This window comes from Protopterus annectens, chromosome 12.part0 (assembly GCF_019279795.1).
Source record: "Protopterus annectens isolate FY-2018-M chromosome 12.part0, PAN1.0, whole genome shotgun sequence".
Lineage (NCBI taxonomy): Eukaryota > Metazoa > Chordata > Ceratodontiformes > Protopteridae > Protopterus > Protopterus annectens.
In genome coordinates this window covers 524,265,213-524,278,747 of record NC_056746.1, presented here as the reverse complement: position 1 = coordinate 524,278,747, position 13,535 = coordinate 524,265,213, and the positions used below count along the sequence as shown (strand labels likewise).

At 37.9% G+C, this 13,535-nt stretch overlaps 1 protein-coding gene across 1 annotated transcript in view; it reads left to right on the top strand.

The window, feature by feature from the left end:
• ATPAF2 (ATP synthase mitochondrial F1 complex assembly factor 2) overlaps positions 1-13,535 on the top strand; it is a 332,165-nt gene that overhangs the window by 183,662 nt on the left and 134,968 nt on the right. Inside the window, exon 6 of the mRNA XM_044089664.1 lies at positions 5,438-5,550. Within this exon, the coding sequence (XP_043945599.1) occupies positions 5,438-5,550 (113 nt within the window). The remainder of the gene's footprint in view (positions 1-5,437; positions 5,551-13,535) is intronic.

The following is a 13,535-nucleotide window of genomic DNA, read 5'->3' as shown; positions in this document are numbered from 1 at the left end:
TAACTGAGCATGTGAATTTGATAAAGAAAGGATTTCAGGATGGATGTTCAGCAGATTATCCGGGATAAAGGAGAAGAGGAGGACTTGCACTAATTGCTACAGGAGCTGTTTTAGTGATAGAAGAGTGGAAAAAGGTGATGATAGTAGATCTGTGGTAGTAAGGGGCTACTGGCAATGGAGGAGGGTTGCAGTGGTATGTATTTATTTTCCACCTAAAACTGCTATTATGGAGCTTTAAAAAATTTGGGAGAAATGATCCTCTTTCAGGGGGGAATATTACTTGTAGGTGAGGACTGAAACTCATTTGCAACAGTGAGGATGTAGCTTGGGGGGGCCTTGAAGGGAACTATAACAAAAGAGGGTAGATTTCTGAAGACATTTCTGAAAATATTTGGTATAGAAGACATGAATTCAGTAGTATGAGCTCCAAGAGAATTTGCATATCATTCCCAAAGGTGCAATGGCTGGGCTAGACAAAACAGACATATTTCATGGGAACACGTGCATTTACTTGAGAGCTTTGACATGCATCTAATAAGTGTTGCAGATCATACACCAGTAATAACCAAGGTAAAAATTAAGGTTAATGGAGTAAAAGTGGGACACTGGCACTTCTCCACCTTTCTTTTAGAAGAGAGGAATTTAAGGAATAGGTACTGGAAATTGTGAGAATTATTAGGAAAGATAGAAAGTTCTTGAAGTTATAGCTAGTGAGTGGGATAAAATGAAAGTAGAGTTTAAAAATGCAGTAGAAATAAAAGAAAAACCGAGATGGTTAAGAAGTAACAAAAATTTTTAGAGGGGCTGACAAGGTGTAAGTGTTGCCGAATAAGGGGAATCCCACAGAGCAAGATGAGGTGCAACTGTAGTGTGTTAAAAGAGAAAATAAAGGAGTACCTGGATAGTATGCATTAGTATAAAAAGATGGTTGTTAAGCAACTGTTTTTTTGATTATAACTCCAGAGCACAAAAACTTTTAACAGAACAACTTTGGCAACAGAATGCAGAAAAAGTTATTGCCAGACTTTGGGAGCTTGTGACAAGAAAAATAACCAGAAATCTTGTAGAGGTATTAAAGATATTTTGGAAATTTTATGAGCATTTATGTAAAGCAGACACATGGAAATAAAGAAAAAGCACAAATGGAAATAAATATGGAAGACTTAAATATTGTCAATGTTAGAGGTAGATGAGGGTCAACAATTGGCAGTTAAGATAGGAGGAGGTGAGATAAAAATGGTAATGTGTAACCAGTCTGCAGGAAAACCTCCAGGAAAAAATGTTTTTTTTTGTGGAAGTAGAAGGCTAGGAGGGAAGAATGTAATAAAGATCTGGAAGGTTTGGTTTAACAATATTTTAAATGGCGGGGAAGCATCAACAGCCTGGAAAAAATCTGTGGTGGCTGTAACACCTAAAGACAGTAAAGACCCATCAGATCCTATTTCATATAGACCCATTTCAGCTTTAAAGCATAATTGTGAAGTGTTTGTCTTTAATGGCTAAAAGAATGGCAAAGGTGTTGCCACAATTGAGAGATATGGATCAGTGTGGTTTTGTGGTGGGGAGACAATCATTTGACAACATAGATGATCCAAAGGGAATCAGAATGCAAGAAAATACCACTGTTGTTTGTGGGTCTTGATGCAGAGAAAGTATTCAGCAGAGTAAACTGGGAGTTTGAGTAGGGCAGGGGAAGCATTTGCATTCCCTGGTACAGTAATAAGGTTACTTAGGAGGATATATGAGGGATTGGAGCAAAACTCAAAGTGGGAGGGTTCCTCTCTGATACATTGTATCTGAACAGAGGAACCAGGCAGGGGTATACCCTTCCCCCTTTGTTATTTGTGTTATATTTAGAACCATTTGCAAAGAAAATAATTGGCTCAGAAATTCAAGGAAATAATTGATATGGTAGTAAAGAAAAGTTGGCTTTATTTGCAGATGACTTTATTTTGTAACTGATAAAACCAGAAAAGGACATCTCAGTGCTGCAAAAAAAAACACTGTCACTGCCACAAACCTGAGTGTGGCAGTGACAGTGGTTTTCTTTTTATTTTTCAAGTTTTAAAGTGTTAATTTTCATTGCTCAGTGGTGTACATCTCAGTGTTGTGGTGCATTCCGAGACATTTTCACAATTTTTTCAGGATATAAAATTAATGAAGGTAAAACAAAGGCTATAGCTGTAAACTATGTGCCCACCCATGAGTTGGTTCAGCAATGCCCATATTTATGGGGGACATGATAAAAAATCAAGTATTTGGGAGTACAGGTTAAAAAAAGATTCTGTTATGGCAGCTAAAGATATGTGGGAAGAGACTAAACAAAAGTTAATACAAAAACTGAGAAACTAGATGCTCTTGTCTATGGATGTGGATCGCAAGATGCAAGCAGTAAAAAAATAGTCTCTTTGTTTTTTTTACACAGGTCAGGCATGTTTTTATAAACCAGAGGAGAAGTAGATAGTGATAAAGAGTTGAAGAATTTTATCTGGGAGGAAGAGGGCAAAAATAAAGTGGGATAAGTTGGTCCTTCAAATAGAACAAGGTGGTTTAGGATTAACTGATTTGAAGGGATATTTTAGAGCTACACATTTAAGGCTCTTACACATAACTTAAAACAAATGGTGGTGGTGATGAAGTAGGGGGAAATTCAAGAAATAAGGAGAGAGTGGAATTTTTGATGCAGATCCTTAAAGAGAATAACAGTCATATAGAATATTATACTCATGAAGTAGCAGAAATTATTCTAAGAACAAAGCCAGAACGGGACTGTAGAAAGGAGATTCTGTTATGGGTGACTGCATTTCATTTAGGGGTATAGAGAATAGGCAATAGGAGGCTGGAATTCACTGCAGAAAACAGCAAAGGAATCAAGGTAATGGGAACAAATAATTGGAGGGAGATAGATAATAGAATGGGATGAAGCCAAGAAGACATCTGGACTGCAGGCTAAAGACTGCCTTTCCTGTCAGGGATTGATATCCAAGGATAGGCAGAGAAAGGGATAGTGGAGGCCTAAGTGAAAGACATGCACTGGTAGAGTTGTTTTAGTTTAATCCAGAACATAAGCTGATGCCAAAAAGGGATACTTTTAGGGCATATAAATGTTGCATGATGACTGTAGGAATCAATCGGAGGAGGTTAGAAAAGATTTGGAAGGAAGACTGGATAAGCAATTTTCAAAGAAACAATGGGGAACATGCGTGGCTCCCAAATATGCAACAAAGTCTAGAAGATTTAAGGGTTTTGCTTCGAAGTATTTCCATAGGTATTTTTATATCCCAAGCAGACTCCAAAGAATTTTGCCTCAGGTAGATGGCAAATGTTGGAGGTGTGATGGAGAAGAAAACGATAACTGGGAACATATGTTTTGGGAGTGTAATGAGTTGGCAGATTTCAAAAATTCCCAAAAGAGTAATCTGTCAGAAATACTGGGTGAGCAAAGGGGTGTAAATAAGGAAATTGTTTTTTGAGCTGGGATACAGTATCTGAATTGCCAATAGACATAGTAAGGGTTTGTTAAGTTTAATTCTGGTGGCTGCCAAAAAGCAACTACTGGAAAATTGAAATCAAAGGCTAAACCAAATGTATTTGCAGTAGTGAATATTGTAACAGAGATAAAAGAACTGGAAGTGGGATCTTAAGAAATTGTGGGAAGAATGCATGCAGAAAAATGTTTTGGAGGAGGAATGAGGTTTAAGGGGAAGCCGGAAGTGACCAACGTATGTAATGCTGAATTTGATTATATTGTACAAAAGAATATGTGTGTTGTATAATGTTTATAACTGTGAATATGTTGACATGGTTTGATTTCTTTTATATAAATGTAAGTTTCCTTATGTCACAAGTGATAATTTAGTAAAGGTGTTTTTTTATTTAAAAAAAAAAAAAAAAAGCTGCTGTCAACCCTTCAGAAACCATTGGTCACTGGGTAATCATTAGGTTTTTTTATCAGTTAAACACATTCTCTAGCGTGGGAAGATTTAGCCCTGGCTATAATCAAGGCAAACAAAGTTCAGATAGTGGAATGGGCACATTGAAATTGGCAGAGGAGGAGAGACACGATATTGCTCAAGCCTTGCCCTTTTCTCTCCCTAGAGAGGAAAGGGGTGTGGGTTTGTAGGCAAACTGTCCAAAGTAGATTCTCTAGTGGAGTCCAATTTTTTCCCTTGAAGTGTTTGTTTACAAGAAGGGCAGGGCCATTTGATAATGTTAAGCTGAGAGGTGGCATGCATCACAAAGGCCATTGCACACCAACCCCTTGGATGCTAACAAGCATGTGCAGGGAGTCTGGTCTGCTAAGAAACTCCATCATCCTCTGTAGAATAATCAATTCCAAGTACACTTTGTTCCTTACCCCTTGACCTTGGTGATTGCATGGGATTGGATGGCTGTTGCTCAGAAGTAGTGAATCTGTTGGTAGAGTGGGAAGGCTTTAGTCATCCATTGACTTTGAGAACATCTGCATTCAGTAGTAACTATTGATGTAAAGATCGTTGTTGAGCCACATGTCCAAGGGAACTGGGTGATCGCAGGCAGTATAGAGGAGGTTGGGACCAGGGCTGCTTGAGAAGTTGAAATCAAATGAGTTGCAAACCTGAAGGGAGTAAAATAGCAAGAGTAAGGCTCACCTTTCATATGAATAATGTCATAATATGTTAGATACTCCTGCTAGAGTATTACTTTAACTTTTTATTTTGTCTTTTGAAGCCTGAAAGTTGAAAGAAATGGATGTGAGCTGCACAGATGAAAGGGGGAAGTTTTCCATAAATGTTCATTTTTCTCTTCTTACCTTGAAGGATTGAAAGAAAGAAAGTCTTCAATTTAATCTCGCTGAGTAGTAATTTTAAATTGTGGGTGGTGGTGCAACTAGAACAATTAGGAGGAGGGGATTAGACTGTAAATGGATTACGTGAAAAATATTTTTGTTGCATGGAAAAAAAAGGTCTTGTATTCCTGAAATGCAAGATGAAGAAGAAATCACTGTAAAATTCCAAAAATTATTTTGTAAGGAACATTAAATATAAATAGGATTAAGTGCATGTCAGAGGTCTTGTGAAATCCATATAGGTGAGGCTGGTGTAGGAAAACATGAGGCTGAAGTGAGCTGTCTGTTTAATTGCTGTAAGGCATTGTTAAGCTGTCAAGGAGTCAGTATCCTAAAACCTTTGCCGATCCATACCAAATGATCCAGCTCAGTTTTAAACTTGCATAAAGAATTTGCAGGTCACTTTTGTTGAGGTAAACTATCCACATGTATAAGAATACTGATGTGGCTATGTCTAAGGCACTGCTGGGGAGAAGAGATAGTGTTGGCTAGCTTTATCCTGAGTTTATTTTCATATGACCTGACAGAGTGATGTAACTATATAAAACTTGGTGCAACTGATAGCAGAAGCATTGATTTTAATGGTACTTTTCCATTTGTGTTTTTTAGGTACCAAGTGGAGATTGGAAGCTCATCCAGCCTAATGGGACCCAAGATTCCCGTAGAAACAAAAAATACATTTCATCAGCACCTGGATTCTTACAGTTTGTGGGCTTTAATAGGTGAGTATACCACCTTTCGGGTTCATTTGGTCTAAAGATCTAGCACATGATAAAGTTCAAAGGTGGACCCAGTGGGCAAAGTTTTCAATGTAGATCATCCCCATGTAGTGCTTCTGCAGAGTGGTTGGACTTCTGTTTGTCGTTCAGCTGTTGCCTGAGCTTTGTAAATGTGCTCAGGATGCCTATATTAAACCAGGGATGTAAAAGTGGAGAGTATTGCTGTTCTTATATGGGGATGATGATACTTAATGATGCTTTAGCTGGCCCGGTATCTATAATTATAAGTAGACCTATCCTAGAATCCTGTGTCACTTCTGTCTAGTAAAGGTCTTCCAGTCTGCCCTTACATAAAGGTGGAAACTCCTTTGATGTGTACATTCACCAACTCATTGCTGTTGTTCCTCACCTGTCCAAAATTTAAGAAAAATGCTTTCAAGCTGTTACTTAAATGCTTCCAAGACTGATCTCTCTCCAACTCTGAGTGGCTTTTGTCCCAATTGTTAGGCAAGCATTGCTCTATTCAGCTTTCTAAATACCATAAACCACAACACAAATTAAGACAAACTGATTTCCTCTTGTTTTTATGCCTAACCAAAGCCTTTAATACAGACTCCCACAAAAATAAAATGTGAGCTGGATTTCTCTAAATCCTCTATCACTTGGCCTCACAGCTATCTGCCCAATAGATCCCACTCAAATGACAGAAATGAATAGTTGTCCTTCCTGCTGTCAGAATGACCCAAGGATCCATACCAGGCCCACTGTTTAATGTATTCATAAATGATCTGCACTGAGCTGCCAAATGTAACAAATCGTATACAGTATGTTGACAATTCAACACTGATCTGTTTGGCTCCTGCTTTTCTAGAACTTAGTTAGCCCAGGAATCTTTTTTCTTCTCTAAAAACTAGCTTGAAAAACTCCCAAATTCTACTCTCTAATGTTTATACCAAAATCATATGCCAACAACAGAACACCTTACTCCTAAACATAAAAGAATTGGGAGTGTAATTGATAATAGTCTATCTCCATATTTAATCTGCTGTTTAAATAAATGGTCTGTTGTACAGAACTATTTTTAACAGACAGTGGCAAGTAAACCTCATCTTCAGCCTACCTGCTTCCATTCCTCTTACTGGCTACTCTTATATTTATAAATCAGAACTCTGTTCAAGCTTGAGCAATGATTTGCCATTAATGTCCCATCTAGGACTCATTGCTTGGTATTCTGGCACCTCAGCTAGATGGCAGTATCCAATTAAATCTCCTACTCTCAAAAAGTAACGAACGCCATTATATACCAGTACTGGACAAGCAATCACAGGGGGACCATATGATGCCTATTAATATACACCTTTAAGCAGACTGAAGTTCTTGCCTCCTATTTCAAACACTTAATAGTGCTCACCTTGCATATTCATCAAGGCTTTGCATGATAACTTTGGTGTAAATTTGTGTTATAATCCAGTCAGTTAAACCAGCCATTAAGGTAGTCAGAGTAGCACTTTGTCGACCTGCAGTGGTGTCTTATCCCATAGGTAAGAATACATTGAGTTAGAAGCCTATCCCTTAAGTCTTCATTTGTTATAGTTTTTGGTCCTAGTGCTGGTGTTTGAAGAAGTGTTTTTACAAAGAAATAGAAAGTCCGGTAGGATTGGGTCTTTCATGTCTTAAAAAGCAAGACACAGGTTACCTCAGAGCAGCCTGCAGGCTAGTAAGCATGAGGAAAGTTGTGCTGATATATTGATATAGCTGAAAGACTTGAGGCCTTTAATTTTATTGATTAGAAATCTTTAGTAGATTTCCAATTAAGTGGTATGTTTCGATCATACATACCAAAGTGGGCAAGATATCAATGATTGATCTGGTAAGGGAAGAGTACAATAGTAAGATCTTGAAGATTATATTCCTTTAGAAATTAACTAGACCAGGTAGAAGGATTTCTGAACTGTGATGGAAACATGACAGAATGATAGAAAGTTCTCCACATAAGGAACCCAATTTATTATGACAGTATCAGTCTGAAGAGGAGTACCATTCATAACATAAGAGGTGGGAGCAGCTGTTTTACCAGATGATCTAATGCTGCACATTTTTCATATTAGTTCAAAACTGTTTTCAGTACACCAGGTATGTGCATATTCTAGCCCTTGCTGGAGTTGTTTAGCGTCAGTGTATTGAATGCATAACGGTGCTCAGCTTGCAGTCATCTGAAAATGTAGTCGGTCACACTTTGTAGGTTCTGGTTTGGATTTCTGCAAAGTAAATTCCAACTATGCGAGGACCCAGCACTGATCCCAGCATTTCCCTATTAGAGTAGCACTTTTACATTCAGAGAGGGTATCAGTAGCTTTCACTACTTGGGATCTGTTGGGTAGGCAGTTTGCAATCCAGCAGAAAACGCAGGGGTTTACATTATGTTAGTCTAACTTCAATAATACCAGCATGGGTAATGTTATCAAAAGCCTTGTCAAGGTAAGCACTGAGCACAGAATGACCACTGTCCACAGATTCTGTAACCTTTTCAGAGAAGTTTACTGGTGTTAGGAGAAGATTACTTTCCCTTCATAAAACCAAAGTGAGTGGGGTCCAGATCAGTTAAATTGCCTTTGTATACATAAAGGAGTTCTGCTATGATATGTTCCATTTTTTGTGTACAAGGCTGATTGGCCTATAATTAGCTAGGTATGTAGAGCTGTCATGGTGGCTGTTCTTCAGGCATCAAAGAAATGGAACTGGCTTCAACTATTGGCAGAATAGTTGCTTATCAGTCTATGGAATCCAGTATGTTTTAGCATGGGGCAAGATGCTCAACAATCCTACTTTTTGCAAAGGATTTTCTTCCTGTCTTCTTCCAAGGCTTTTGCATACTGGTTAAAGCCTTTATTACCCCCACAGCGTCTTCTTTATTTGGAGTCCAGCTAATGGACATCATGACGTAACTAATATATGAAATCCAAAACTAGAATGCAATAAGTTGGCTCTGCTCAATGCCAGAAGTCACAGCAAACTGTCCAACCCTGAGTCTCTTCCATTTGAAACTTCTCCATATCTGCATAATTACTGACACTTGCTTTAAATGTCCAGAACGCACTCCCTCCATACTTGGGTTTTGTGCTTGCCATGTCCTTAGACCCAATGACAACTGTGGTAGTGCTTCCACATTTGTTAGGGACCATATCACCTCTAGACAGATTACTAGAGACCCACAAACAGAACTCATTGAGCTTCTAATAAAACTAAACAAGCTTATCAATTTTTAGCCTGTTAACAGGACACACACTATGTCCCCTGAAAGTCACTCATGGTTCTTAAGTGTAGCTGAAATGGGTCCACTGCTGATTACTCCATCATTACCCTAGTTAACGAGCATAAACAGATAAATGAATGAGCGAGTGTAGCAATGCTTTTGTACATACGCACTGAATGTAATAGTTTTAAGCTAATCCTGTTTTCAGTATTGGCTGGAGTACAGTGACAATGGGTAGTGATTTTGGCACTTTATTGAAATACAAGGAATTACTATGGCAACTAAAATTAAATGGAGGTCACACCCCGTAGTTTAAACAATATATGAATAAAATTGCTGTCAAACTAGGTCTTTAAGGTAGCACATTGTTTTATTTGTATTTCTAATTGAAAGAACCTGCATTATCTGTTAAAAATTGTATTGTGCCACAGGATTTTTTGGTTGAGTGTTTGTCTGTATGTGTACAGTTTACTGTTCTGTAGAAGTTTTTGCAGATTATAAGACAAAAGGGTTAAACGTTGCTGTTACAGTCCCATTCTTGCTATTTTTCATACTGGGGGATTGTATTTTTACACCACGATGGACTGCCGTTACCTTCTTTACTCTGGCTACTGCCTTTGGCCTTGTACTTTTCCTTGCATTAGGCTGTAGGAGGGATTATTGACAATGCATTTTCTTATTTTCTATGAGCTTACCAGATTCCTTTTGGTTCTTGAGGGCCTCTGCTGTTCCCTTCCCTGGGTTTGGACAGCATACTGTTTTAGGCTGTCAGTTGCCCTCAACATCTATTCCTAGAATGCTAATTTTTGCATTAATAGTTCAGTCTTCATCAAGGAATACTGTACATCTAAAAATAACCAAGTTATTCTCACTTTGGCAGTTAGTATAATGTGAAGTTGATCTTGATCCCTGGGATGATGGTCTACTACTCTTCTCCTGTCATATGTTTGAGTGAAAGTTAATATTATTCTTTTCCCTTGAGATACTTGTTGGCCAGATGCTTCCAATTCAGGTCTTTTGCTGTTCCTATCTTTTGAGGCAGCCTTTGCAGTGATCAACCCTGCACATCATGCTTTGGAATCTGTCCTACAAACAGAGGAATATGGACCAGGTCCATCTTTCTCTATGACCCTACCCTCCATCCCATTGCCATTTTAGTATGTGTTTGGAAGTTGCTCTAAAGAGCTTTTGTCTCCTTTCAGTTTCTTCTTTCCTTATGTTCCACCTTCCACTGGCCAAAAGATATCTGGAGGTGGGAGGGAAGGTGGGGTCCTTCCAGGTATGGATTTGTGGCAAAGAGGGAGGAGTTAGGTGCCCTAGGAAAGCTTTAGCTTCCAAGCTGCTCAAGCCCCACTTGTCTGTGGCCCTGGTGGTAGAGGAGGATGGGTCCTGGTCTTGCATATCTGTCATTATGGTAAGTGAATAACTTGTTTTCTTATACCAGTACAAAAGGCAGACGTTTTCAAACAACTTATGTAGTTCATCTAACATACCTTAATGGATTATTTTTCTTGCCATAATAATCAAGCAGCAATATATTTTTTGTGTTTCAAAACCAAGTGACTGTATTTCCTAGATTGGATGAAAATCTACTTATTCCTTTGAACTTGTATAAAAACATACATTGTAAGGTGCCACAAGGCATTTTTACTGACAGTTTTCTCACATGATGTCTGTATTTGTAATGGAAAGATGTAATCTTTGGCTGTTGCCATCACAGATTGGATTTAGTACAGCTCCTGCTGTATGAATGCTGATTTTGCACAAGGCTGTACATCTGTCTATACAGGTTTCTTCCTTTAACTTTGCACAGTTGTAAAGGTTTTCAAACAGGTAACAGAATTCTTACCTGTAAACTGAAGAATACTCATTCTCCGGGCAGTTAAAATTGCAAGACTGCCTAAACTATTTAGCTGGGACCAGACAGTTTACTTAACATCAGTTTGTTGTAGTTCATCCTACCAGGTTCTTCACTCAGAATACAGCTATACTGTGTATGTTACAACAGTCAAGAAATCACATCGAATGTAAGATATGAAATTATAGTAGAACGACTATGTCTTAGAATTGTACCCAATCATTAATTATGATATTGTCAAAAAAAAAAAACTGCTGACGGTATCAAACATAATTGACATCAAATTTTCAACTTTTTATGATCAGATAATTTTAAGCAGGCTGTTTCAGATCTACTTCCTTGAAGTTTACAAGGAATATCCGACCAATTTTAATTAATATCTTCTAAACTTCTGTTAATCTAGTAGTCTTCCATGCAGCTTACAAAGCAAAAGACTTGTATTATTATTATTATTATTATGGGTGTTTATAAAAAAGTGAATATTCTAAACGGGATCAGGTTCCAGAAGTGTAGCTGTCATTTTTTTCCCCAAGACACAAGGTCTTTTTTTGATTTTACGGTATTTGTGTCTTTGTGTTTGCACGGTTTTTCCACTTATCTGTGCAAGACATTCTATCCAATGTATTTAATAATGGTAAGTATTACTTTCATTCATTCCTACTTGTGTCTGCCCAGAGTGATATATGCTGCAACATGTATACTGGCCAGACACTAAATACTGAGCTAGTAGTTTGTCCCGGGCAAGATGCAAAGATATTGCCACTGTGATGCATTGTATCCTGTAAACTGCCCTGGACCTTTCTTGAAAAGAAACCGTGATTCAATGACAGCTGCTAATTCAACAACATAAGACTAAGTTAATGTGGGCAGTGATTGCACATGACAAGTCACTTTCTTCCTCTTGACTTGGCTTGTATCTTGGCTTTCTGTGAGCTTATCTCCATTATTAGCTCCTGGATTCAGGATCTATCTGGGAGCATGAGCTCTTTCTGGTAGAATGTTATCTCACTGTTAATAAATCTGATGCTACAGAATGGAATAAGTATGGTAGTTTGTCTTTAGGATCATTTCACCCCTTCTAGTCTGAAATGATAAGCTATGGATTCCCTGCTGGAGTAGTTTGGTGCTTGGCTTTAGTAATTCTGTGTTTAAGGAGCTTTAAATAAGTTAGTCAGTCATCAACGTATCTAAGTATCTAAGTATTTCAGGGCCCTGCCTGTGTGGTGTTATTTACTGTGTTGACACTTTACCCACGTGATGTTATGTCATGTAAGTTAGTGTTACCTGCATAATTTTGTTTTTTTGTAGTATAATTTGTGATGTAGATAAGAGGCTTAACTGTGTAATGCTGTGCCTCAGAAGCTGAGGCTTTACTTTTATAATGTTGTGCTGTGTAGATCAGAGCAATAGCAGTGCAGTGTTGAGCATGTAAGTTGGGGCTTTACTTGTGTGATATGTCCAGCAGGTTTGGGTCTTACATAAATAATATACACTGGTCAGAGCCTTATCCGTGCAATGTTACCTGTAGGGCAGGGCATTACTTGTGTAATTTTAAAAAGATGTGCTGTTTTGGTCAAAGCCTTACCTGTGCAATGCTGTATCCTGTTGCTCAGGGCTTTACTTATGTAACACAGGTACTATCTGTTTGATTTTTGCCTTGAATGAGAAGACCAGTCCCAGGTTCCCGTTTAATAGTCTTTATTGTTCTTAATTAAATATGTTGTCTAAAGCTTGTACTTGTATCTTTACATTTCACTAGATTTTAATGTTTTATTCATTATTTTTATTGTTGATTCTTATTTGTATTTATTTTTTTCCTAGTGTTTTGTGTTATTGAACTTAAATTTGAAGTCAAGGTTTAATTTCTTGCTGTCAAAGCCTCACTTTTATAAGGTTTGTGTTCTGTCTTCTGAGGCCTTGCTTTGTATGACCTTATGCCCTGTAGTTGTGGACATCACCTGCATATGGATTATGTCCTGTAGAAGGAACTTTTCTTGAGTAGATTTGTATTGGGTCTTTTGCTACCTTACCTGGAAGGCTTGGAAGGAAAACCACCGAAACTGTAATGCAGTCCATGTGGGGACCCGAGTAAAGGATTGCCTACTACAGATCATTTATAGTGCAGTTTCTTGGTTATACAGGGTTCGGCAGAGTTGATATTGTTTTACCAATTTGCATGATGCAAAATCATGAGAAAGTTTCAGTTAAAAATTGCAAATAAAGAATAAGAATGCAACAAATATGAAGGTAACATTTTATTCTGCAGATATCAAATCCATATATACTGGAGATTTTTATCCTAAATTCTTTACCTGTAGTTTATTGTCTTTAACAGCTTGTTTTCTTTTGGAAAGCAATATTTTTTTTCTTTCCAGTAGTTCTAATAGTTTTAACATTATTTTGCTGGCGTTGTAGTTTTCTCACTCATCGTGGACTAGTAGACTGAGAGGTCTACATCAAGCTAAAGATCTTCAGGAGTTCCTCCATTCAGAATTTCTGACAAGTTGGCACAAATTAGTATAAAAAATGTGTGCAGGTACAGGGCAAAGTAAGGTATGTGAATATGGTTGGTGTCACAATGTTGCATTTGAAAGTTAAGTGGTGTTTATAACAAAGAATTACAGTGATATATACATTACTGATAACTATCAAGAGAAATAATGAAGTGTAATAGGCAAGGGGAGAAGTGGCAACGATGCTTAGATGAGCTTGTCATTTATGCTGACTGGGCATAAGAACACAGACCACACAGTTCCCTACATTATGTACCACATGAGTATGTGAAATACTATTTTCATTGGCCTGGAGACTTGGCATGTGAGAAAACAAACAGTATTGTGTGTGACCACTGTGACTGTGAAACAAGAGAGCATAGTA